The sequence below is a fragment of the Channa argus genome, chromosome 12 (genome assembly GCF_033026475.1).
Source record: "Channa argus isolate prfri chromosome 12, Channa argus male v1.0, whole genome shotgun sequence".
Classification (NCBI taxonomy): domain Eukaryota; kingdom Metazoa; phylum Chordata; class Actinopteri; order Anabantiformes; family Channidae; genus Channa; species Channa argus.
In genome coordinates, this window is record NC_090208.1 from 16,353,695 (window position 1) to 16,381,329 (window position 27,635).

A 27,635-nucleotide genomic window follows, 5' to 3' on the forward strand; every position below is an offset into this window, starting at 1 on the left:
AAAATACAAAATGACAATGTACTATTTAACAATATATGTTATGTTCTGTTACACAGCTAGAAGAAAAGTTCAGAGGAAAAGGTATATCTGTAAAACTGAGCTGGAGGAGGCTGCCTGAGAAAAGCAACACAAAACCAGCACTTGAACAGTGTGGTCCATAATTTAAATGAAGTGCAGCTTAAGTCTAAGAAAACCAAGAAGACCCACATTGATGAGGTAGGCCCCAGGTGGAAAGACATTAAGTTCAAAAACACTTGAGACATTCAATTAAATCTGTCATTTTTTTAATGCAGGAATTTATCAGTTAATACGTTGGTGTGGATTCATCTTTTTATATTCATTGTTTTAATATGTGTGATCTTTACTCTTTAATTTAAAATGCATATATTTTAATTTTAATTATACTGGTTTATATGTTATAAACCATTTTATCCTCCTTTAAAGGAAGAAGGAGAAATGAACAGGGTGTTGATTTATGATTGTTTGTGGGGGGAAATAAATTAAGCACACAAAGAATAAGAAGCTAAATAGATAAATGCATAATATTATATTGTTAGGCACAAGAAGGTTGTAATTATCTCTGCTCGAGGTACCAGCTCAGTGGTGGTGGAAACCCTCCTGATAATGAAAAACATCTTCGACCTCTTTATTTTAATATTGAAATGCCAGCATCACAGTAGCTAAACTTGTGTGATGAATATTTGAATAGTCATCATCAACATGTAAAAAACAGCAGCCACTAAGAGAAAAAAATAATGAAACCATTGTGTTTAATGCTACATGAAAAGGCTTATTTTCATAAGACAGCAAATGTGGGGGATCTGATAAAAAGAATTGCTCTCTTTTATCTTGTTTTCAATATTGAAGTGTAAATATTATCAAAGAAAATGTGAAACTCTAAACTTTCATTTGATATCTATATTAGGATACTGTCTTCCTGTGAAATATGAGATTTGTTACCGGCTGTGAGACAACATCATGCAATTTAGAGCGTTTCAAGTTTGTAAGAAGGAAAGTTAGAGTGATGCATGGTTAACAAAACATAAGAATTTCACACAGAAGATTGGGATTTGACTCCAATGAACCATTCAGTATAATACAGTTTTGAAAATCCTGTGTAATCAGTGATGGTTGATAAGACCAGAATCAACATTTTGTATATGCTCTGTCAGGAGTGTTTGTTAATTATAGGAATAATTTGCTGGAACATTTTTTCATATTTTATTGTGAAATTAAATGAGAATTACATTACTTACACACACTCTGACTTAAGCTGTATTTCAGAAAATCAAAAATATACAGTGTATAAAGTATCATTGCAATAAACATGAGATTGACTTAACCCAGAAAAAATCTAGGAGCTTCTGCTGGATGGTGAAATCAAATTTTTGGGGCTTAGCTGTAAACTGCAAAAAGTAATATATACTATGAAGTGATTATAGTGATGGAACAGGAGTTTATGGCACTTTTTACTGGACTTTTATGTGTAATTCCCATGGACAGATGCATGTGGAGTCATTATGCCATTAATGTCGGAATAATTTCCCATAAATAGGAGTTTTTATTATGTCTACATTCATCTTCACTTGGTGTGGCGAAATGCATCTGAACTTGTAGAGTAGACAAGAGGTGCAGAAATGTAGAAATACAAATCTTAACGACTGCCAACAGTCCTTCTTTCTGACCCAAACTCACAGCAGAAGGAAAAGATACATGTCTCATGTTGAGGAGCTGTTATCAAGTGGAATTAATAACAAGCGCCAACTCGACAGATCACCAGAGAAGAGGATATAAAAGGACATAGAGGACATAAAAGAGGAGTTGAGGTAGTGTGTGCAAGTTATTAAAATGTTGGCATCTATGAATCAATATGCTAATAATTAGTTGTTCTCTCATTTTGTAAGAACTGAACTGATATTATGTTACAGTACATGTTAAGAGGGTTCAGATCAGGAAGTCTGATGCCATCTGTGTGTGCAGATTACGTACTGTGCTGACCAACTCAGTGAGGTTTTTACTAAATTCAATTCAATTCAACTTTATTTATATAGCGCCAATTCACAACAAAGTCATCTCAAGGCACTTTGCGGAATAAAGTCAAGACTATAAAGATGTATTGAGAGAAGCCAACAATTCCCCCTTGAGCAAGGCCTAGGCAACATTTTCAATTGTGGGTGTTACCCACTGTGGAAGCACCCGCAATTTTTTTGTTGCTTTTAGATTCCTTACTGACAGAGTTCAGCAGGTTTGGGTAATCCATACATCCAGCAGTAAGATTTCATGTACAGATTCACCCCAGGATTGTGAACTTTCACCTTTGCTTTTTAAATTGCACGCAGACAGTTGCAGAACATGCCAGGAGGGCAGTTATATTGTAAAGTCTGATGACATTGTCCTCGTGTCTCCATGGTCAGCTCTTAACTGCTTCGGTGGAAAATTGGGATGAGAACTTAATTTGTCAAAACCAAGGAGTAAATAATCTATTTGAGGCTGGTAATTGAAACACCAAAAGGAAGCATTATTCATAGGGAAAATGTTTAAGATTGTGTACATTGGCCTTTGTTTGATTCACAGTTAAAGTCTGATGTAAACACAGACCCTAATTAGCTGCTGTACCTGCCTACACACAGACATTAACTGGTGCAGTTACACAAACTTTAGCAGAAACTGAAACAGTAAATTCTGTTGCAAGATCAGAGAGTTGGCAGACAAAAAAGGTTATTAAAAATTTTATTGATTGCATTCACAGTTTAGTTCAATAGGGACATTTTAGTAGACAGCATTGCACATTAGGTACATCTCTACATATCTAATACAATCCTATACAGCAGCTCTGCCATACATTCTACTTTAACAAGGTTATAATTTCTCAAACATTTCTCAGTTTTTAAGTTGAGTGTTAGAAAGATGATAATTGTTCTCTCTGTTTATTATTGAGGTCATAGTGGGGGACAGAGTTGCACTGTAGTGCATAATATTTGGAGGTGGTTCTGATGTTTTGACCCCCACAAAACATTAGAAGCATCTCTTGATACACTGTACATAAGTACAGCATTGCAACACAGTCACCTTCTCCAGAATCTTGCTTTCTTTTGGAAGTGTCTCTTAAACTTCTCTTTGTCGCTGTCTTTCAGAGCTTTTCTGCAGTGTTTTTCTGATTATTGCCCCTGTGTTGTCAAATTGATGAAGTTGTTTTTCAATTTGTTTGTATTTTGTCTATTTGCATGTGTTTTCTGGATTTTTATGCAATTTACCTAAAATTTACCTACACTTCTGAATGGCTCTTCTGTGTGTGCACCTTCCTGAGTGAATGGTTTTCATCAAAGCATTTTTCTTTCACTTTTACTTACCGAGTTTAAATTGACACACCCAATTTTATAAAACATGTCCTATTGTGCAGGTGCAGCAGAACATGAGATAAACAAAAAAACAAAAAAAAAATAAAAAGGGGTGGCTGTAGCTCACTTGGTAGAGCAATTATCCACAAACCACCAGTGGCTGGACTTCCCAGTTCTCCTGGCTACATGCTTGGGTGCATTAGATAAAAGCGTTGTATAACCAAAATATTTAGACAAAATAAATTAACCTGCTCTGTAGCCTCATGGACAGAGAGCAGGAAAAAAGTGACATTTTTAAAAATGTTTTTTTGTCTTGTTTTTTTGTTGTTCTAAAAAGGAGAGCAAATATTTTCTTTCCACACTTTCACCTGAAGGTGATGAGGTAGTCTGGGTACGCTTGGCTATCATGGAAGACGACATACATGCTGGGGTTGTCTATTTTATCCACCAAGCTGTCGTAGCGGTCATGGGGCTGCTGGTCATTGTGAGGAGGAGGCACCTTCATGGTACTTTGGCCCACAGTGTAGGAACCAGTCAGGACTCGAGCCACAAACATTAACTGAGAACCAACCACAGCTGGCTTAGCATATGTGGAGTTGGCTGAGTAGCTTGCGTTTACAGCAAAGTAGGTTCCATGACCACATGCAGTTGCTGAGTAAGACAAAACAAGGAATTAAGATTAACAATTGTCCAGTATGTGAATAAAAATGACTAATTGTTGTTACAAAAAACATTCATGAGCATTTTCATCTCTGACACTTAAAAGTAAGAAGTTTGTTCAACTAACACTGCTTGATACAAGTTAGGGTAAGATCATACAGAATGGAATCAAACATGACTGTTGGTAGGACATGGGATAAAAACATATTTTATACACAGCCACAAAGAAAAGTCTTCAAACCCTTTCTCTTTTTGTACATTTTTGCAATTAGTATTTTTTTTCCATCAATCTACATACAATAAGTCTTAAAGTGAAAAATTTCCAGTGCATGTCTGAAAAGGGGGTATAGTAATTTGTGTTAGCTGTAATGTTGTTGCTATCACCAACTGATAATAATAAGCAAAGCTAATCACAAATGGATACATGCAGAATTTCATCCCTTCTAACAGGTTTTGCTGTGAAGACAGTGAGGCAGAAGTTACTACAGTGAGCGATAGTGTGCAGATGTCATTGGACAGACCCTACAGATGCAGTGACTGTTTTGGTCTTGTAGATTGTTACCATTTTGTCCAGCAAAGCTCCTGTTGAACCCAGTTTTCATGATGGAGTCACAGTTGTCCTGGGTTGTCCCGTGGTACAACAGCTTCTCACCTGCTCCAACAGCAGCAGTACATTCTTATCAGAAATTTGCTTCTTCAGTGCTTCATAGGCGCGACGTAGGTAAATGTTCTGCAAAAATTATTAACAAAGATCAAGAGCAAGCAAACTTCCTGTGGAAGGAAATGTCTCATCTTATTTCAAGCACATTAAAAACAGTTAAATTTTATGCATTTGAATTAGTTATACTAATAATAAAGAACACGCAAGTTTTGAAGTTTCAATAAGATTTCTGGAGATTAGAGACAATTATATACTTGAATGTGTAGGTCACACTGATCTACATCAAGTGACTGATGTCTGAGCTTTGACTGCGAGGAAAATATGTTTATGTGCAATTTGTGATAATAAGTTACAATTTGCCTCTATGGGCTGTATAACTGTAATTGGGCCTAATGTTATTTATTTGTGGATTTTATTGCCTTCCTCCACATCCCTCTTAAATTCTCCTGCACTCTACAGTAGACACAGGTCTCACACTTACTGAATCTCTGACTTCTATTAAAGCAAATTCACTACTAAGATTTACCTTTGCTAAAATATTTACGGATGAGTCAGAGATTGTGTATTTGTTTCCACGAATTTTCAAATATATTCTCCAAAGCAAGCAACCCACCTTCATCACAGTCTTGGTGACAGTACGTTTGAATGCCTCCTTTACTGCCCGGTACTCTGGAGAGGAAGACTGCAGAACAACACTCTTCATGGCCTCGCCGGCAGCCATGTTTTCCCAGTACAGAGGGAGAGTGAAGTCTGACATATGAAGACATGAATTAAAAATCGTCAGATGTTATTTTTTATTTGGTCAAGTCAGGCAAATCTACAGGGTCTCAAATAGAGAAACTTAATAGTTTACTGAAAGTCTTTCAAAGAGCAGCTTAAAATTTGAGTAGCACTTTGCAGCTCAGTAATATCAGATTAATTCTGGGGTGTTATTCCAGACATATGCCATTAATAACATAGATGTAGTTTAAATATATTAACAATAACAATAACAAAATATCATGACAATTAATAAGTATAATCCAGATAGTAGCCTTTGTATAACCAAATCATAACCCTATACAGACACCATCAGTCTGCTTGGAAATGTCATCGGATGTTTTCATAACCTCCTTTCACTTCTGCCTCCACCTCGGGTCCAGCCACAGTTAAAATATTTTTGCACACGCCATCTGTAGAGTAAATATCATACTCAATAGAAGTCAATTTGTGTGTTAGCTTACTAACATCCTCCGATAACAGTAAACACACAATACAACTAATGCTGACAGAAACCTTTTATGTACCATATATAGTTGCTGAGGCACATTAAAATTTGACATGTTCTTTTAAAAACTATGGGATCAGTGTGTTTAATTCTAAGGCAGTCCATCTGATATATTTGCAATATTTCAGTAATCAGATCAAATTCATGAGCTCACTTACCATCATTAAAATTAACAAAGTCGTGTTCACAATGCCATCTGTAGTCTCATTGGTGATGTCACCAAACACCACCTGTAGTTTAGCACCGCCTCCGATGGTTATGGTGATCACATCAAAATCTGATATGATCACGGGGAATGCTATTTGGTCTGTGCCATATTAAATTGTTACAACAATTTAAAAGATAAATTTGAAAAGCTCTCTAGTTTACCTTGGTCTCCATGGTTCATGTTTAAGCTTAGATGTCTGTAGACCTCATGGTAGCACTGTAAATAAAAACATCAGTATTAAACACTATCATTATTAAATCATGTGGGCAGGGGTCCCGAAGCAGGATTCGGATTTGCTTTGGGTCAAGCACATGATGGCAGACGTAGCTGTCAGTAAGACCAATAAAGACTCAATCCACCTGTAACTCCCATTTCTCTGCAGCACCAAAACCTCTTCCAGACTCCTTCTCAATATCCCCCCTAACCACTGAATCTGGAAATCACACTAAATACATGTCACTCAGAAGCTGTTTTTTTCTAACTTAAATTTTTGCTCTGTGCATATTTCCAATCTTTTCAAGATGTATTCTAATTAGTCTATATATTTGGTCATCATAGCAGCACTTTAGAATAGCTTTTGGATTTTCAATCACTGACTCAGAAATTCCCTCAAACTGGTCTGTCCACATCATTTGTCTCTGACATTTTTGAAATGTAAATGCCCCAACAAGCTTTTTAAGGATCGTGGTTTCTCACCTGTAGTGGTGCCTGATCAGGAGTCTGTGGTGAACTGGTTCGGTCCAAATACAGACAGAGTTCTCCACTAGGAAGCGAGATGGTATGAAATTTCCTTAGCAAACCAGTTCCTGGTCTGTAAACAACTTGTCCATAGTCACAACACAGATTGGATTTTAACTAAAACTGGGAAGTATATTCTTTATTAATGTAATTTAAAAACAAAGTGATTCCTTACCTTCTTTTTCACTGAAACTGATTTTATAAATGTTGCCTCCGGTGTTTTCAATCATCCCACAGTCACCTCCACCAGAATCTCCTGATCTTCTCCTTGTCTCTGTCTGTCAGATGTTGTGCTTCAAAGAACAGTGGATGTTCTTCTATGAAAATACAAAAGAATAAAAACAAAGAAATGCCATTTCATATGAAATTATAAACACCTGACATTGTGCAGTATTACTACATCCAACCACCAGATGTCCTTCACACACAAAAAACACAACTCTCAAGGACAACTAGTATAACAATTGTTTTACCTTTTCTGTATTTGTCTTATCTGATGTTTTATAGGAATGTTGTGAAACTTGGATTCATACACATGTTTTTGTTCTGATAAGTATCTGTAAAAGTGCTTAAGGTCAGATACATGGTAGACTGCCCACACAGAGATGTCGCCAAGTTACAACAGATTCCTATGTGCTTAACGCATGTTGGAGAAGTTACCATAAAAGGAGAAAAGCTGGAAGCAGCAGCCTCGGACGGTAAAGAGTATTCTGCTTAGCAACAGAGGGGTATAAATTCATGTTTGACGTGTTAAGTCCTTACAACTGCACTGGATGGAGGCTTGAAACTCTGTTGATGAACTTCTCTCTCGCAACAAAGTAAAACCCTTAAACACATCCTGGATGTGGAATTTTCTTTACTGATTACACTCGTGTCAAATTGTCAAATTTTGCCCCGACGCAGCAGCAGTTTGAGAACTATACATGATCAAATTTTAATGCAACACAAACTTTAATTGAAGTCCACAAATGTAATTTTTGTGAAATTTACAATTTTTTAAGACATTTTTTACATCTGTTACAAATATGTTTTTATTATTATAAAAAAAAAAAATTGGCAAATATAAGACGTTTAGTTTCCTTTCAGGTCCTGAAAGGATGAGTTTGTGTTTAACTGAAAAAACTATCAGACTCCTGATATTTAAATGTTTTCATCAGCAAAGTGATAATTGTTTGGTGCTGGGCTGGTAGGGTGAGGTCATTTATTAAAGCATGTTTAAATAAACTGAGCTTTGATAATAATTTTATAAATTCACTCCACCATGTAAAGTTCCCAGTTCCATTTGAGATTCAAAATGTAAAATTGAATTAATCTCTTAACATAACATTTTTTGGAATATAAACTTAGTTTCCTTACATTGTTGACTATAGATACGTGTGTATAGAGTATGTGTCCGATAATTGATGGCATCCAACCATCTTTATTTTATAAACAATAAAGTGAGACTATTAATTAAACATTCATTCAATAAACTAGACACAGTGCTAACTTGGTTTCTGAGGGTTTAACCTGCACAAGGAAACGTTTTTTCTTATTAGTATCACATATTGCACATTTACATATCAATATTTAAGCGTATTTAAGTTTATATGAACTACTTCTTTTCCCTCTTCCCCTTCCCCAGTTTTTTCTGTATCATATGACTAAAGTAACACTTTTTTGATTGGTTTGAGAAAAAAGCAATTTTCCTGCGTGCCATTTTAAAATTTGAGGCAAAGTGATAAAAATTGCAATAAGAAATTGGTAGGCGTCTTTCAGATTATCAGATAAATGTTTATACTGGTAAAAGCCATCCAAGCACTTGTTGGTAGCTTTGTTGTCTGACGGCTTTTACTGTCTGGAGCTCTGCAGGAGAACATTTAAGTTTGAGCACACTTAGCTTTTCACCATTAGGTGAGAGTGAAAATACATAAAAAAATGGAAAAAGAAACAGGCTTAAAATTCAAACACATGCAAAACACCACCAACAAAAACATTCATTCCTCCAGCATCTGGGACAAGTAAAGATGACACAACACAAAATGTGCAAATGAGAAACACATTCTGTCATTTACCAGCACATATAAAACACAGACAACACAACTAAGGGTCACTGTATTAAAGCCATGTTCTGTAGGGTTCATGTGCCACACAACGAGCAGTCCATGTACATCTTTGTAGATTTGTAGCCACTGAGTGGCAAAAGCAGGAAATAGGCTTTATAAAAAAGTGTTAACAATAATTTAAGTCAAATATTTGAGTTGTGAAAACTCACCTACCTGTTGCACTTGTATTTTTATCAAAAAGAATTGTTGTTATTTTGTCAGGACAGGGTGCTGAGTTTTTAGATGTTTAATTCTGAATGTCAGCTCATCAGGTTCAGGATTGTTATTCAAATCTTCTGATGCACTTGGGTGCAATCCATGAACTGCACATGGAGAAACCAAAGAAGAAGCACAGTGACTGTGGTGGGTTCTTCCGTTTAATTTGTAATGGTTCCAGTGAGGAGAAGCCCCATCTTCCCAAAGGCAGAGGACTCATCAAGGTCAATTCAATGAAATGACAAATGCTGAGAAGAGGAAGCTAAAGGAGGGTAGCTGCCGATATTTGTCGGGGCATGTGCAGTAAAAGTTTGTTGTGAACAGTCCATCATCACATCAAGAACAGAGTGTAGGGTAAATATTTGTTGTGTCAATTCTCAATCTTCTATTTACATGTACTTTAATTTTTTCTGAATAGCTTCAGGTTTTTTACTCACAGGCAAGAGTGAACACAAGTGTTTCTGTTATCTTGTCTTTTGACTCAAAGAAAGAAAACACAGTAAGTGTCTAAACTCATGTTGTTTCATTCAAAGCAGAGAAAGGATGCAGTGGAGGCTGTTTGTGCTTATTCTGATGGGTAAGTGCATTAACTGATTACAAACTGAAAACAAACAAACAAACTACATAATAATGTAAGTATTCATGATTTCGTTTTGATATCACATCCATTACTGCATATTTTCTCTGTTTTTAGGGCAGTGTTCCTTCTTCACTTGCCAACTCTATGAGTTCCATTTTATTAAAGAGAATAAAACTTGGGATGAAGCCCAGAACTACTGTAGAGAAAAGTACACAGACCTGGCCACAGTGTCTAACATGACAGACATGAAAAAGACACAAGTGCAGTACTGGTAAATATGGTGATACAAATCCACTTTGTGCTCATCTATTTTGATCTATAATAAACAGAAACAAACCAATCCAACACAACATGTCACATGATCAGTGATACGATGACCTGGTCACAGGCTCAGAGCTACTGCAGAGTAAATCACACGGACCTGATCAGTGGACTAGATCAGTTGGATCATTGTGTAGAGTCTGGATCTGAAATGTCTGGAACCAACATGTGGATCGGTCTGTTCAGAGACACCTGGAGGTGGTCAGATGGAAGTAGTTCCTCTTTCAGATACTGGGAAAGTTTATCAACCAACGATCTGGTTGATGGACAAAGTGACAAGAATTGTGCCACGACTGTGTTAAACAGAGCAGGAAAATGGAGCTTTGATTATTGTAATAATACAAAACCCTTCATCTGCTATGGTGGTGAGTTTTGTGAAGAACTGTTTTCTTCCTTTAGGTCTAGTGATAAAATAGAAACAGTGTAGTCTTTGTGGTGTGATGTGTTGACCCTTTTTTGCCACGATAAACACAACATGAGTTAGATTTTTAAATGGCTGTTATTAACATTTTCATGACAAAGCCAGAAATTAAAATTTCTGTTTTGCAATTAACAGTAGAAAATTACTTACCACCAAATCTGTGATTAGCAGCCCCAGTGAAGCAGCATTTGGTGGAAATGAGGTGTTAATGACCCCACTGTGGACATGGAGGACCCTGCTGTGGCTAAGGCCCTATTGAAACAGATGAGTCTCACCTTTTATTTCTTTGTCTTAATTCCCATCAGCTTGCATGATATCCCCCTGCATCAAGTTCATTGAGACATTTAATTAAATCTGTCACTTTTTAAAGCAGGTATTTATCAGTTAATACGTTGGTGTGGATTCATCTTTTTATATTCATTGTTTTAATATGTGTTATCTTTACTCTTTAATTTAAAATGCATGTATTTTTATTTTAATTATACTGGTTTGCTTTTGTTTCATATATGTTATAAAACATTTTATCCTCCTTTAAAGGTAGAAAGAGAAAAGAACAGGGTGGTGATTTATGATTGTTTGTGGGGGAAAATAAATTGAACACAAAAAAATAAAAAGCTAAATAGATAAATGCATAATATTATATTGTTAGGCACAAGAAGGTTGTAAGTGTCTCTGGTCGAGGTACCAGCTCAGTGGTGGTGGAAACTTTCCTAATAAAGACATCTTCCACCTTTTTATTTTAATATTGAAATGCCAGCATTACAGTAGCTAAACTTGCGTGATGAATATTTGAATAGTCATCATCAACATGTAAAAAACAGCAGCCATTAAGAGAAAAAAATAATAAAACCATTGTGTTTAATACTACATGAAAAGGCTTATTTTCATAAAAGATTAAATGTGAAGTGTAAATATTATCAAAGAAAATCTGAAACTCTAAACTTTCATTTGATATCAATATTAGGAGACTGTGAAATATGGCTGCGAAAAACAACGCGAGACCACAACATGCAATTTAGAGCGTTTCAAGTTTGTAAGAAGGAAAGTTAGAGTGATGCATGGTTAACAAAACACAAGACTTTCACACAGAAGATTGTAATTTGAGTCCAATGAACCATTCAGTATAAGTACAGTTTTGAAAATCCTGTGGAATCAGTGATGGTTGATAAGACCAGTATCAACATTTTGTATATGCTCCGATTTTTTTAATTATAGGAATAATTTGCTGGAACATTTTTTCATATTGTGTTGTGAAATTAAATGAGAATTACATTACTTACACAAACTCTAACTTAAACTGTATTTTAGAAAATCAAAAATATACAGTGTATAAAGTGCCATTGCAATAAACATGAGATTGACTTAACCCAGATAAAAATATAGGAGCTTCTGCTGGATGGTGAAAGACCAGATGCATGTGGAGTCATTATGCCATTAATGTCGGAATAATTTCCCATAAATAGGAGTTTTTATTATGTCTACATTCATCTTCACTTGGTGTGGTGAAATGCATCTGAACTTTGTAGAGTAGACAAGAGGTGCAGAATTGTAGAAATACAAATCTTAACGACTGCCAACAGTCCTTCTCTCTGACCCAAACTCACAGCAGAAGGAAAAGATACATGTCTCATGTTGAGGAGCTGTTATCAAGTGGAATTAGAAACATGCGCCAACTCGACAGATCACCAGAGAAGAGGATATAGAAGGACATAGAAGACATAGAGGACATAAAAGAGGAGTGGAGGCAGTGTGTGCAAGTTATTAAAATGTTGGCATCTATGAATCAATATGCTAATAATTAGTTGTTCTCTCATTTTGTAAGAACTGAACTGATATTGTATTACTGTACATGTTAAGAGGGTTCAGATCAGGAAGTGTGGTGCCATCTGTGTGTGCAGATTACGTACTGTGCTGACCAACTAAGTGAGGTTTTTACTAAATATTTTCAATTGTGGGTGTTACCCACTGTGGAAGCACCTGCAATTCCCAAGGTCAACCTTGTTTGAGTCTCTTTAACTCAAGTGCTTCTCTGGTGAGAATTGACCCGTTATGACTTTCATCCCTTTGTATGTCTTTTATTGGAGAATACTTCTCTTTTATATGTTAACTACGTAAACACTGTCAATTTCACCTCTGGTTAATATCACTCAGGCTAGTGCACATTTAAGTGCTCTTCCATCTAGTAGTTTCCCTTCCTGAATTTTAAAATCAATTTCTAAAATTCTGTTTTGTTGTGTACCGACCAGTGGATAGAGGGTGGAAACACCTATTCAGTCTTTGGTTCTCGGCATCCTTAGCCTTGTGCCCCCTCTTGGGGTTTATAATCTTGACCTCTTCTTCTGTCTGAGGTTGTACATTTTCAAAGGTTTTTGCCTGAGAAGAGATGAGCCCAAGGCACTGGAGTCTTTCAAAGGTTTATTGAAGAGTATCAGCAATCAAAAAGTCTCAGCTGTTTTCTTTCTCTCGCCTTGCAGCTGTCCACACAATGCTTTATGCACCTTCTGCAGATGCTTTGTTCAGTAAAGCGTACCTTCCGCTTTACATTGCGATCGTCAATGTTTACTTGAGCGAGCTGTGCACATCAAGTGTGATTTTTATTTCGGTTCATACTACATCAGGTCAACTTGATTGCATGCAATGTTTCAATCATTGTTCATACAAAAAAAACATAAACATTTTTCCATCCCTTCAACACCACAATCTGGAAAACATCCACCCCTATAGCATTACTGAATCTAACAACACCAAGGGACTAAGTTACCTCAGAGCAGTTAACCTTCTTGTCATTCTTGGCTCTGAAGAGTTTTGAAAAGGTTATAAAAGAAAGATGAAGAATTAGAAGCTGGTACTGGTGTTAAAGCTGCTAATCATTTTGTCCTATAGATTGTACAAGCATTACATGGTAAGAAAGATCATTACCATTTTGCCCAGCAAAGCTCCTATTGAACCCTGCATGCATGATGGAGTCACAGTTTTCCTGGGTCGTCCCGTGATACAGAAGCTTTTCTACCGCTCTACTCCGCAGTGCCCAAATGTACTTCTTCTGCATTTCATATGTGCGAAGCAAATGAAGATTCTGCACACGCTCAATCTAATGGGAACAATAAAACCAGGTTCAGCTACCAAAAACGTTGAAAGCGCTAACAAATGTTACAAATTCTATTATATAACAAATACAGTATATGGTTGAACGCAAACCTTTGCATACTCTTATTTTCCAATGACAAAAAGAGTACTCTCTAGTGTGACCACCTTCAGATTTTCACAAGTAGCAATGTTGTCCCAATCTAAGGGGAAAGTAAGGTCTGTCAAAAAGAAATACATAAGCTAGTGAACACAATAATTGCAGACATTGTACAGACTTTGCAGACTTTCACTATTTGTATTTGTTTTTTCTTTTAGGTGTCCTTTTTGTCTTCATTGTTCTCTTTTTCTTTCTATCCCAACTCCCAACTGTACGATGTTATCTGATCAGCTCAGTCAACACACAGCTCCACACACCACAGAGATGTGGGAGGTGAGCATCTCAGCCCATCTACAACACATCTATTCTTTTACTGCCTGCTGCTTTGATTTTGGCTTCCTCATTTTATCCTTGTTTTCCTAGTATACTGTACTCTAAATAAAAGTTAGGCTTTGATATTTTTCTATAAGGCATTTGTTGGCTTGTTAGCAACCGATAGAGCTGTACATCTTAGTAGAAATCCTTAACATGAAAACAGCATCCAGTGTAAAAAAAACAACTCCATTTAACTGGTCTTGTGACAAGAAAATCCTCTCACCTGGCAGATTCTGAAGTCGTTTTAGATTTGCCATCTGTCCAGTTCCTTCTCTATTGGCCTCCATTGTCTGTAGATCCACGCTCCATGAGATCCCCTGTGCTTACAATATCCCACCTGCTATATCTTCTGGGGAGTCTTTCCCAATTGTTATTATGTCTAAAGATGCACCAAGACACACGGTTGAACAATTCTTCCTCTTCCTTGAGGCTCATGTTTGTTCTAAAAGAAGTGGTGGTGCAAATCATCTGCATCACCTGCTTGACCCCATGTGTTAGCCCAGTCACTGTTTGTGTACCCTGACCAAAGTCGTCTCTCAGCATGCACAGACCCTCAGCTTCCCCCAGTTGGTTCAGTGTTTTCATGTCGCTCTGTGTGAGGCCTTCCAACTGTTCCTTCTTAAATGTTTTTGTTAAGCACTGAGCCAGATACAAGTCTTTCAGCTTTGCCTTGGCATCTTCAACATTTCTTTGCAAAGACCAACAAACAGAAAAACACACTGCTGCTACTGACTTTTTGCGGTTGCACAGAGTGTGTTTGTGTTTGCATTAATTGACTTCATATTCTTTTCCTGTGCTTTACACAGATACTCTCTCACTGACACTAAACAATGAATCAAACATAATAATTAGTAAAGCAACAGGATTTTGTAAAAAAATGACAGAGCAATGTTGAACAAATTACAACCATGATGGTGGGATTGAAAAACTGTTGACTTCTCATTGCCTGTGTTGATCACAGCAAGTGGAAACATCTGTGTTGTTTGGTGTTTGAATGCCATTGCTTCATATCAGTACAAGACGAAGATTGGTGAGAGTGTGCAGAGGAGAGCGTGACATGGTTTTAACCCCTTGGAGGATTGCAAGTGCCACAACATCAGGGTGCAGCCCACCAGCCCCTGCGTAAACCATAAATAAATTTTTTTGTGCACGATTAGTTTTATTTCTTATGTTAACTGAGACATTACTAGGACCTACTTTTTCCTATGTTCTATGTCATTGCACCGTTTGGTCAATTTAACACCAACCCTTGTAATAAACATTTCTTTTTTCCTTTCTAGATTGCCTATTAAATTATTTACCAGCACCGATTGCAGGAATTGCCACAGACTTGTATTGACAGCAATCACAGTGCTGAATGATGCAACACACCAGATGTTGGACACACTAGATGAGGTCCACGTCCTTTTCTCCACACACATGCAAAATTTATTTACAGAGAAATGATCCAGGCTGGGTTTGAAAAACATCTCCTCTGTTCCCTTTAAGTACACACAACACAACAAAGACAACAGATGTAAGATGCCTCTCACACTGTGTTGTTCAGAATATAACATCATTTATTTCCCCACCACTTTTTGGGATTGCCTCCTCCTTGGGTCCAGCCTTTGTTAAGATGTGTCTGGACACACTGTCTGTAGAAGACAGAAAATTGTGCTAAGTGGTGCACATATTATAATTTGAACTCAATCTTCCCACCCACAGTGTAACCCTGCAACTTCTTAACACCTATTAAAAAAAATCTTCTGGCAGCCTTTTTATTTCATGCGTCTATAACTTCTCACACATACAACACCCGACTGAAAGTCAGAGAAGTCGGTTGTGTTCACCACGGAATCAGTTTTCTCTGTAGTGACATCACCAAACACCAGCTGTAGTTTAACGCCACCTCCCACAGTCATCGTGATCTCATCTATTTTTTCTAAACGCTGGTGACACTGTTTTGTCTGTGTCATTTAAATAGCAAAATATTCTTAGATTTATCATTACCATTTAAAAATGGTCTGACTATCTTTGAGTTTACAATGGCCTCTATGGTTAACAAATAAGCTGTGGTTTGTGTAGACATCATATTTGATATGAATGACCAATTAGTATCATCAAATTTGCAGTGTAGTATTCATATGTTTTAAGGGTCTATTCCACTTTGACCTCTAGGATACTTGAGAGGGCTTCACAGTGTATTACTAACACTGGAATTATTCTGATTAGTTTTCTGTTTTATCTTGGCCTCCCTTGTTTGTGATCAAACTGACACGTCTGTGGGTTAGGCCTGGGGTTGCTGATGCTTTGCAGATTAGTATTCACATCTGGAGAGCACTCTTTTTCTCTAATAATAATGTGAAAGAAGCTCTCTACCAGCTCCTTGGTTATTTTACCATCTGTTTGGAAGTTGTAAAGCTGACGTCCACTCTGAATTCTCAACAGTTTTCCTCATTCTTGGCCTTGATGAGGATTTATTTTACTCTGTATAGACCTAGAGGTACAGCTGCAGTGCTCTGCAGTGTCACAATTTCCACACTCATATCTCCTAGAACTGTTGCCAGAGCCTCATCCAGGGCATCGCAGGACAAATTGGACAGAACCAGGTCTGATCCCACCTCCAGGGAAACAGCGTTTCTGAGGCTCTGCTGGAAGCGTCCCTGGTACTTGAAGATGACACCAATGGATTTTATGAATATTATCAAATCTGGTGGTAGCTTAACTTTTTTTCCTTCACCTTTTTTATCAGTTCATGCTTGATTGTTGATTGTACATCTTTGTCCGGTCTGTTCAGGACGATCATATTTTGGTTACCTCTCAAGACTGGGAAATGAGTGAACATTGCTGCACTGGACCCTTTTACTACCACTTTTAACTGCTACTCCACAACTGATCATTCAATCTGGTAATGTATAGTAAAAATGGAAGAAAATGTGTGTAATGTGCATTATCAGCATTAGTTTAACAAAACAAGACTTTTGGACGTCAGTGGTACTCTGATAACTCACTGGAGGTTGACAAGTGGAAGGCTGGTGTCTGGGTTTAGGGTTGTAAAGAAAAGTGGTTCAGCTTACAGTCAGACGTCGCTGTCCAGATGGAAAAGAGATGCTGTGAAACCTTTTTTTCCAAACTCTTTCATGATGTGCAAAGAACACAAACAACATATTCAAGCAATGGCTTATAATTCAAATAGAACTTCAATGCTAATGTATTGCCCAAGGTAGCAGTGAGGCTGTAGGTGTGATGTTTTGAGTTGGATTGTACTATTTCCCACTATGCAATGGGTAAACATATAGACATGATGTAAGTTAATGTTACCAGTGGATTGCTGCAAAGCCAGTGAGTATTCATAAAGAACACTTAAAGACATTCAGGTGTTTTTATGTCTTATTTAAAAACATGGTAACAGAAGTCCAAAATACCCATAAAATTTGAGAATTACTTCATGGGCAGTATAAACTACGAAACTCAGAACCATCGTGGCAGGTCCCCTGTGGGGGGCCAAATCTTCACCTTTAAGATTCAGAGTTTAAGGTTCTAAAAGTAGTTGTTGTATTTTGTTCATGGGATTAGTCCATTAGTGGACCAAGTTACATTGCTTAGGGCCTGGAAGTCTACATCTGATTATATTTATTACTTACAACAAAACCCCTGCCATTTTGTTGTGTCATTGAAAAATTGCCCCTTATCAGGACCTTCTTGAAAAAAGATTGGTGGGCTTTGAGAAATGTTTCCTCTTGACAAAACAATATTTTAAAATGTTATAAAACATGGCAAGTAAGAGATAGTCTTATAGTAGCCTATATCTTGTCCATGTTGTGTGAAAACCTATAACACTATGATAGTTTCAGACAGCTGTATTGTGTGGTCTGAACCCAGCTTTAGTGTTGGTTACTAGTATACCTAAATTTACCACAAAATGATTCCAACAACATTGATGATTATGTTTTTATTTGATTCTATGTTTGATCAGCTTTGACCGCATAATGAAGTTGCGACCAGATACTTAGTCATCCTCATTCTCATTCAAAGTCAAATTCTATCATAACATCTGTATAACCCATTGTAACGTCATCAGAAACCACTTTCTGAGGAACTGATCAAGGAAAGTGGGAACATTTCAGATAAATACTGTCAAAGAAATTGTACTTGGCAACTGAGTTAGTCTAATAAAACTAAAACCATCACTGTTCATTTACTGGTATAAACATTCATCATTTATCATTTTACACAGTTGTTTTTTTAGAAGATGTTTCCTTATTTAAAGGGCGATGCTTTATAGAGCCCAGAAAGCCCTGCCCATTGCTAGGTAGGGCCTTCAATAAGTAGGGCTGTCCTACATTTACATTTACATTTACATTTAGTCATTTAGCAGACGCTTTTATCCAAAGCGACTTACAAGTGAGGTACAAGGCAAGCAAAAATCTAAGTCAAGGAGAAAACATCAAAGCAAAGTCATATCAGAAAAGTGTTCACAGTTCACGAGATGCAAGTGCAAGAGAGCAGAAAGGTCTTCTAGACCCGCCCTCTTTAATACAGGCGTGTCTAACTAGCAATGTCTTGGATTCGAGCTTGGAAAAACTGTTTGATGTGGGCACGCTAAAGATTGAAGGAGCTGTTCTCTAGCTGCATTTGGGAAATAGTTGTTTTGACCACTGTATCTGGTGCTCAGGTAGATCTTGGTTTTCATTGCCACATCAATAAAAGTCTTTATAATGAACTATTCACCTAATTTTTAGGTGTTGCTATATGGATTCATTTAAAGGGCAACTTCAACAATTTTCAGCTTGCTCCCCATGGCTTTAGTTTAAGGTGTAAATACACAACAATGCTTTTAAACTTCTCTCTGACTTCCCTATTTTAGAACATTTCTCTTCTTCTGACAGAAAACTGCTTCCAGACGATGTCACTGGGAGAAACCTTCAGTTCAGATTATGTCATCTCATTGCTCACACTACGGAGGTTGTGATCGTGGTCAATCAGCTGTTCCAGTGCTCCCCCAGATGAAATTATCTGATTATCTAAAACTATCTAATTGTGTAAAACTCTGGATGATTTTGAGATTTTGTGGATGTACCCATCCTAACCGTGTTATAGCTGGAAAAACGTACCAGTACAGTATCTTTAAATTACCAAATTGCCATATTCTTTCTAGCACAGATACTAATAAATAAATGTAAATGATTTACTCTGGCTATAGCATTTTAAATGCCACTTTTGACACATTTCATAACAGATATGTATGTCTTATTCTTATGAGTGAATAGTTCCCTTTGATACGAAAAACATTTATTTATTCAAGTACTAAAAGTCAAAGTGTCATTATTGGTTATGATGGCCTGTTATTGATCAGTTGGTCCTAACCTTTTCACATCACACTGGTCCTTGGTCAAACTTCATCAGCTAAAATGACATAAGTAACACTGATACTAAAATAATCTTGCAAATGTCAAATACTGCACATGTACCATGGCTATGTCTAAATGAAGCTGTGAGAAACATTATGCTGTAAATGGCAGAAAGGTGTTGGTTTCTGTCATTTAATCTGATTTAAAAGAAGCTTATAGATTCATATTTGTTAATGTCTGTCTTTAAACAAAGGCCAGGTGCCATCAAAATAAGTTTTGGTATGTGCAACCTTGCCTCTTCTGTTAATGTTAGCCATGAAAAGATCACTTCCTAACGCCCCTTTAGTAGAAGTGATGAGGGGAAACAATGTATTTAAATCCTACATAGCCCTAAATCCGAGTATTTTCAAAAGTAGACTACCTGCAGGTTTGGGATTAGGCTAGCAACCTTTATGCCACAAATCATTTGTATTATATTATCTGAGACCTCTCTCTTATCAACATGCTCAATACTTTCCTTAAAAACTTGTTGTATATGAGCTGATACATGTATTCCTCCCTCTAGTGTATTATCATGCCACTGCAGGCAGTAGAAGGGATTTTTTGGGGGGGCTTTTCACAATGGATGCTGTCCTTTTTTTTTTTTTTTTTTTGTCCTTTCGGCTTATCCCGTGAGGTCAGGGTCGCCACAAAATTTTAACAGTTAAATCATTTTTAAAATGTGTGTATTAAATATGATACTGCGGTTATATAATGTGCTTTGTCCCTGAACTGTTACCTTTTTCTAATGTAATTTCCATCATGCCTACCACAATACAAACACACACTTTTTTGATGATTTATTTAATCTTATTAATGACGAGATGAGGAGGAATGGATTCCTCACGCCATCCATGAAATAGAGCAGGTTCTATGCATGTACAGGTGTCCTGTGTGAGAGCCTATTGGGAGATGGAGACAAAGCTCCCTGCAGTTTGTGATGTGATGTCTAGATAACGGTTTCTGAAATAGCTGGAACTAATTCACTTTAAGGACCACCTTAGTGTGTCTGAAGATGCAAAGAAAGATAAACTGTGGAGGCTCATGGTTACAAGAACTGCCTGAACAGTTTTTCTGCATACCTCCTGAAGAGTGCCATGCAGTTCATGAAACTATGGTGCCATTCAAAAGTCCAGACAGAGAAAAGTTGGTGTTACAGTAGAAGTTGTGCAGAAAATGATGTCAACATTTCCAGCAGGAAAACAATCACAAGATCTTTGACAACAACCACTTTACATCAGTTCCCCTGGCCAACACTCACCGTGAGCAAAGATCAGAGATTTGGGGTTCAGTGTCTTGCACAAAGACATATTTACTACTTCTCTCACAAGCGCAGAAAAGGCCAAAATCAAGTGTGGCAGACCACCATCCTCTCCAGATGCGACTCCAAAAAGTTGCCAAAAAAGCCAAATGGATCAAATGTGATACTAAGAAAAAAATCATAAACAAAATGATATGGCATTTTTGGATTTTGTTAAAAGGTTTAATAAAATCCAAATAAAAAAGTTTTTGCCATAACACTTAGGAGAAGTTATATCCATTCACTCACTTTGTTTTTGGTGGTGGATTATTACCTTTGAAAGAATTTACACTGCAATTACTGAATGGGATTTTGGAAATATGGAAGTAACTTAAGTAACGAAAGTGTAGATTCATGTTATTCAAGTTGTATTTGTTTTCTCTATATTTTCAAATGCATACACTTTTTTAAAATTAATTTGTTTATTTATTTATACTGGTTGCTTTTGCTTTGCTTTGTTTGAGATATGGAGTTCAGTATTTCTGGAATGCAAATCATACAGTATATATGTACAGTACAAATGTACTGTTTGTTGGCATGTACAGTACAAATGTACTGTAGATACCAACAAACTCTTCAGATATAATTTATAATTAAAACACACAATCACTTAAAAAGGTTTGGTCTTATGTTTTTTTTATGTAACATTATAATTTCAAAATAAATGATAATGAAACAGCATCTCTGGAGATATTTTCTGTCACATCCTCAAGCACCTTAAATAGGCACAACACATTTGGACACCACTTTTAAGTCTTTGTTCAGATTGATTTTTGATCATGAAATTATACATACTGTAATGACAGGCTACTGATGTATATTTTTGATTGTATATCCAACTTTCTTTGCACTGTTAAATCAAATTGTATTTCATTTACAATATACTTACAGGCACTGAAAACACAGACACTGAAGACCTGCAAACACATCTAAAATTTTAAAATGTTTGATATTTTCTACATTTATTCAACAAGATTTAAAGAACAAAGGTTTCAATCATCTGCACCATCTGATTGACCCCATCTTTTAAACCGCTCACTGTTAAGGTGCCCGGATCAGACTGGTCCTCCTCCACATGCAATCCCAGGATGTCCACCAGGTGCTTAAGACTTTTGACATCACCCTGTGTGATGCTTGCCAGGTCCTCTTTTCTGAAGATTTGTGTGGAACACTGAGCCTGACACAGATTCTTCAGCATCAACAGGGCATCATCAACATCCTTTCTGCAAAGGCCCATGACCATGAAGACAGACTGCTGCACTGCAGAGCTGGTACAGAGGATGCTCAGTTCTACGTTCATAACCAGTGAAGCAGGAAGTTGCGGTGCATGAACTACCGGAGACGCTGACACTGCACAATGAATAAAAAGCTAATAATGTGGAAATGCTCCAAAAAGCAACAGGTATGTAATAAATGACCAACAAAGAAGGATGGCACCGATGTCAGGGGTTGACCTCTTACCTGTGTGGGTTGTGGCATGGGGAAACATTTGAACTGCCTCCTTTTTAAACGCCAAAAAAGCACTGATCTTGATCAGGATGAGGCAGATGTTGGTAAGACAGTGAAGGTTACTGGATGACGTGGTAGTTTTGATCCCTCTGAGAATGGCACTTGCCACAGCATCAACATCCAATCCACCAGTTCCTGGAAAATAATTTCACTAAAGTGAAAAGTGGCTTATACTCTGCGGATGAAGTTACATTTAAATAGGTTTTATTTTCTAGGTTATCAGACACACTATTTACCAGCACAGATTGCAGGAATAGACACAGATTTGAATTGACAGGATTCACAACGTTGAATGATGCGTGACACCAGCTGTTCAATGAGACCCACATCCTTTTCTCCACAAACGTGGAAAATGGCTTTACAGGGAAATGATCCGGGCGAGGTTTGAAAAACATTTCCTCTGTTCAGTTTCGCTACACAAACAGAACAAACATGAGGACGATCTGCCCAACAATGTAGTTGGTTTTTAAATGTACCTTGAACAAGTTTCTCACCATTACGCAGGCTAGCCTTTACATGGGGTCCAGCCAAAGTTAGGATGTCTTTGCACACACCATCTGTAAATCAGTAATAAGAACAAAAACAATATCAAGTAAGCGAGTAGTTTACCAACTGAATCAACAAAAAAAGACATCTCTTAAGGTACAGTCATTTTTAATTGTCATCTAGAGGTGAGGTTACAGATTGCAACCGACTCATCATCCCTAATGGAATAAGTATGTATATGTATAAGTATATGTCATGTGATGATTTTACTTGTATGACAAAAATGGGATGGACGTGAGGTCATTGTGATTTTGACCTTTGCCTACCAAAACCTAATGAGGTCGTCGTTAAAACCTGATGGATGCTTGTGCTTTTTGAAATAATTTAAGGCATTCCTGAGAGTTTGTGTGCACAAGAATGGGACGGGTGGGCAGACATACAGCTGTTACTGACTCAAAGAAATGAAAAGATATAAAAGCAAAACAGCTTATCTTCATAGTTGTAACACAGACTTCATTTCCATTAGCACCAAAAACCTTGCACATCTGTTTTCCTACATGCTGCATCTTTCACTTACCTGTATCAAAGTTGACAAAGTCTGTTGTGTTCACAATGGCTTCTCTAGTCTCATTGGTGATGTCACCAAACACCACCTGTAGTTAAACACCACCTCCAATGGTCATGGTGATCTCATCGAGGTCGCTAGTAAGGGACCTGAAGATCCCTGAGAGGAAGAAAAGCACCATGTTTCATAAAAATGCATAAAATAAAAAACACCTGTAGTTTAATATCTAATGAGCACCATGTGACCAGCTCTGTAAGTTACCTTGGCCTCCTGGGTTCATATTATACCTGAGGTTTCTGTAGACATAGTAGCACTGAAATTGCATAATCTTGCGTTAAACATACGTCTAACAAATCATGAACACATGAACTCACAATTTAGAGTTTGACCATTAAAAGACCATAAATGTCTGTCACCTCTTCAGAGTCAGGGTAGTCTGGTCTAATGACAACATGGATGGTGGAGAGAGACCCAGAGGATGCAGATAATCCAAACTGGCGAATCTGGTCAGTCAGCACCTGAGATGCTTCTTTCATTGGGTATTTTAAAGCCACTCCAGGTCCAATGACTGGAAAGGCCACTGAAATCCAGCATTGCTGTACACAAAGCTCCAAACAACCTCTTCAGTCCATCAAAAATAATACATTTATCTTCTTGGATACAAATATTTGATTTGAAGTGAGAGGTTTGTATTTTTTTATTCTAAAATGAAACATCTAAGTAAGGCTCCAGCTGAGGTTACAGGCCAAATGGGTCAAAAAATGCAAAACATCCAGCACTGCAAATATGCAGTTTTGTAACATAAAATTAACTTCTCCTTACCAATACTGTCAGTCTACATTATTTGACAAAACTATAAGTTCCTCTAAATTAGTGGAAGGGAGTGTACTGTCAAAATGTCAAAGTGCTGAAAATTGCATCACAGAAATCTCCCTGGCCATCATGGCTAACTGGGTAAAAAATACTAAAACATTCTTTTTGATGTAGTGACATGGTGCCATGCCAACAATTTATTTGAATCCTGCTTAAAAACACAAGCTTGTACAAATTAACTTTAACATTTCCTCGCTAAAGTTATTACATATTTCACTTTACCTGCATGCTTCTCCCTTTGACCCCATCCAATGGCAGGCACTCGATGAAGAAGATCCTGGAGCAGCCCAGAGACGGGGGCGAGTTGACTTGCATGAGATATCCAGGAGACAGAATGCCCTTCCCTGCCATCAGGTCAAAGTTTTTCTGCATTGTATCCCCGGATTGTCTTAACAGACATTTACCAATTTTAGTTGCAGTAAGCTTTCTGTTGATTGTGGGGGCCCCCAACACATTCACCTATGGACATAATGTGAAATATAAGAAATTGTATCTTGTTTCTTGATTTAAATTTGCATATTTTGTCTCACCTGCTCATCCACTAAACTGCCAAGTTTGATCTGCAGGTTTGGATTGTTGACTGAGACGGTGGTCGGGTTTGCTGTGTTTCTGGTGGTGTTGCGTTGCCATCTAGTGAAGGACATGCTGTGAGTGTCTTTGAGCTCGGGATGCTGCTGTATTGTAACCTTTTGGACAAATCTGAGGTGGCTGTGGAATTCCCTTGTTCTTGTTCCTTGATGATGACGTGACAGGTGCTCTCCACTTTCTCCTTGTCCTTTTTACCTTTTTCATTGAAGTATCCCTGAGCCACTGGCCCATGTAGAACCATTGTGTCAAATATGAGGGTGGCGAGACTTCTGTTTAAATCTCCCTAGACCTTAAGGACCAGACATCTGGGACCAGACACAAGCACACAAGAATATGGAAAATTGGAGGTTTTAAATGGTCTGCTTGGTCTGCTTTATTCCAATCATGTCCAAGAATTTATCAAAACAGTTCAGCTCAGGATGTGGTAAGTTCAACATTTCTTGTGTCTCGACCTGGTTTATCTGGTAGTCCTGCAGAACCTCTTTCAGCTAGATCTGGAGATACAGCCGCAGCACCGTGCAGCTGCACAGTGCTCACACTCAGGTCTCTGAGTACTGCTGCCTCAGCTTCATCTAGGGCACCAGAGGACAAACTGGACAGAACCAAGTCTGATCCCACCTCCACAGCAACAGGATTTCTGAGGCTCTGCTGGAAGCGAGTCTGGTACTTTGAGACAACATCAGTGGATTTTATAAAGGTTACTAAATCAGTAGAGAGCTTAAGTCTCTTTACCGTTACTTTTTCAATCAGTTCATCAAGTTTTGTAGCTCCTGACTGCACATCCTTGTCAGGTCCCTCCAAGATGATCATGGCGTTAGATATTAGCATTTTAACTTCTGGGTAATCTGCATTTCTCGAATAAACTCTTCTTCTACCAGTTTCAGCTGCTTCTCCACAATTGGAAGTTCCTTCCGGGTGGGCACATTCTTTTCCAGGATTTTAATCTTCTCTTTCACAGCCTCAACTTCTCCAACAACCAGAGAATAACCACTCTCTGTGTACACTTTGATATCATCGGTTGTAAAGGAGGGGTCCTGAAGCAGGATACGGATTTGCTTTGGGTCAAGCACATGATGGGAGACGTAGCTGTCAGTAAGACCAATAAAGACCCGATCCGACTGTAACTCCCATTTCTCTGCTGCACCAAAACCTCTTCCAGGCCCCTTTTCAATATCCCCCCTAACCAGTGCCTCCTCTTCATTAAAATCTAACTCCACTGTGCAGCTGATACAAGAGAGTTGTTTCTGTAATATTTTGTTTGCTTTAGAGTTGTCTCTCAGGTAATACAGGAGGTAAATGCCAATTTTGAAAATCTTCTCAAGGCTTTTTGTGCTTGTTTTTGAGGATTTCTGAAGTAGAAAATAAATAATAAAAAAATTGAAAAGGAAATTATCTGATAATATCTGTCTAATCAGATCAGAAAGAATAAATTGCTTCATAATGCAGCAATTGCATTTAACAGTTCACAAATTGAAAGCACTATATGACTTAATATTACTTAATATTACTTAAATGTTTTGCTGGCATGTCAGTTTTATGATGTTATTATAGTTTCAACTTAATGTAACATCTTACAATAAAAAACATCAAATATTGAATTTGAATTACATTTTTGGAAAAACCAAAACAAAATGCATATTTGTTCATGTATACACTGTAAAGCATGTTTACTACCAAAAGAAACACCAGGCTGGTTGGTGTTGCACTTGTTTTTAACTGTAACATGAGGAAGTAAAGTAAAATTAGTGTCTTATCCGAAGGGTTATCTTACCTGTAAATCCCTGGTGGATGTTTGATCCTTGGATTCAGTGTAACAAAGAGACTTTGTTTGGCTCAAAGTCAGATTAAGTTCTCGACCAGGAAGACAAATAATGTGTTTTTTTTTCTTCAAAACTCGTTCCTAGACTAAAAGCATATAAAAAGGACTATTAATGGGCCTCATATGTCTTTAGAAACTAACCATATCATGTTTATAGCTCACTTGAGGCATAATTTCTAACCTTCTTTGTCCTTAAAGCAGATTTGATAGATGTCATCTTCAACCTTTTCTATTTTTCGACACTCACCTCCTCCAGAATCTCTTTTTTTCTGAAAGTATCTACCAATCTTTTCCTTCTCACCGCATGTAAGCTGCTTTCCTTTAAAGAACAATGGGTATTTATATTCATCCATTTTGCATCAAATTTTTGATTTGTTAGCGTGTGCGTCAGCCAGCACATTAGTGAAAGGTGAGACCAAAAGCTTTTAATTTACTTTCACTTTCAGGTGCAAATTTACACGCCCACAAGACTGAAAAAGATAAGCAATGAATGGGGCATGTCCCTGATTAGTTTCATGTTGTGATGATGAAGTATTTTTTTAATGTTTTTATGTTATTTCATGTAGTCCTTAGATAACAGGATAGGAGAGGTAACATGAATAGTATGATGTAGGGAGTAATATGATGTATGGATGTGAAAGAGGAAGCCAACAGTTTGTGTGTAGTGATCTTAGACCACTGAAATAAACACTCTGAGAGCACCAACATCATGCAGTATCATGACACCAAACCACTACATAGATGCTCTACTGAGCCTAAAACACTATTGACGCACTGTAGCATACAGCAACAGCTTTTACGCTGGGAATGTAATAAAACCTGGCAATAATATAAAACCTTATTTAAAAAAACGCCAGATTAACATGCGGACAATGAGCCCACTATGGCAACCCTGAACTCACGGGATAACCCGAAAGGACAAACAAATAATAATAATTAAAATCAAACCTTAGAATATCATAGTGACATTAACAGCCGAATAATATCTGCAAAGGATAACAGATTAAGTCTTTTATCATCACCCCCTGCAGTAATCTTCTTCTTAACAGTAATGTTTACATCATAAAGATGCT

General features: G+C 37.3%; 2 protein-coding genes, 1 long non-coding RNA gene and 1 pseudogene across 3 annotated transcripts in view; 2 read left to right on the forward strand and 2 right to left on the reverse strand.

Moving 5' to 3' along the window:
- Positions 1–2,559, forward strand: part of LOC137137144 (putative C-type lectin domain family 20 member A) — a 4,034-nt gene extending 1,475 nt beyond the window's left edge. The window contains exon 5 of the mRNA XM_067523083.1: positions 57–2,559. Within this exon, the coding sequence (XP_067379184.1) occupies positions 57–161 (105 nt within the window). The 3' untranslated portion in view covers positions 162–2,559. The remainder of the gene's footprint in view (positions 1–56) is intronic.
- The window catches only part of LOC137137382 (protein mono-ADP-ribosyltransferase PARP15-like), a 22,526-nt gene extending 15,569 nt beyond the window's left edge, over positions 1–6,957 (reverse strand). The window contains exon 1 of the mRNA XM_067523590.1: positions 6,831–6,957. The gene's annotated coding sequence lies outside the window, so the exon portion shown is untranslated. The remainder of the gene's footprint in view (positions 1–6,830) is intronic.
- Positions 2,726–27,352, reverse strand: LOC137137384 (protein mono-ADP-ribosyltransferase PARP14-like; annotated as a pseudogene).
- Positions 16,220–21,693, forward strand: LOC137137385 (uncharacterized). The gene is made up of 3 exons (XR_010915715.1): positions 16,220–16,698; positions 16,830–16,940; positions 18,922–21,693. It is a non-coding gene; the product is annotated as an uncharacterized lncRNA (long non-coding RNA).
- Positions 27,353–27,635: the final 283 nt, after the last annotated feature.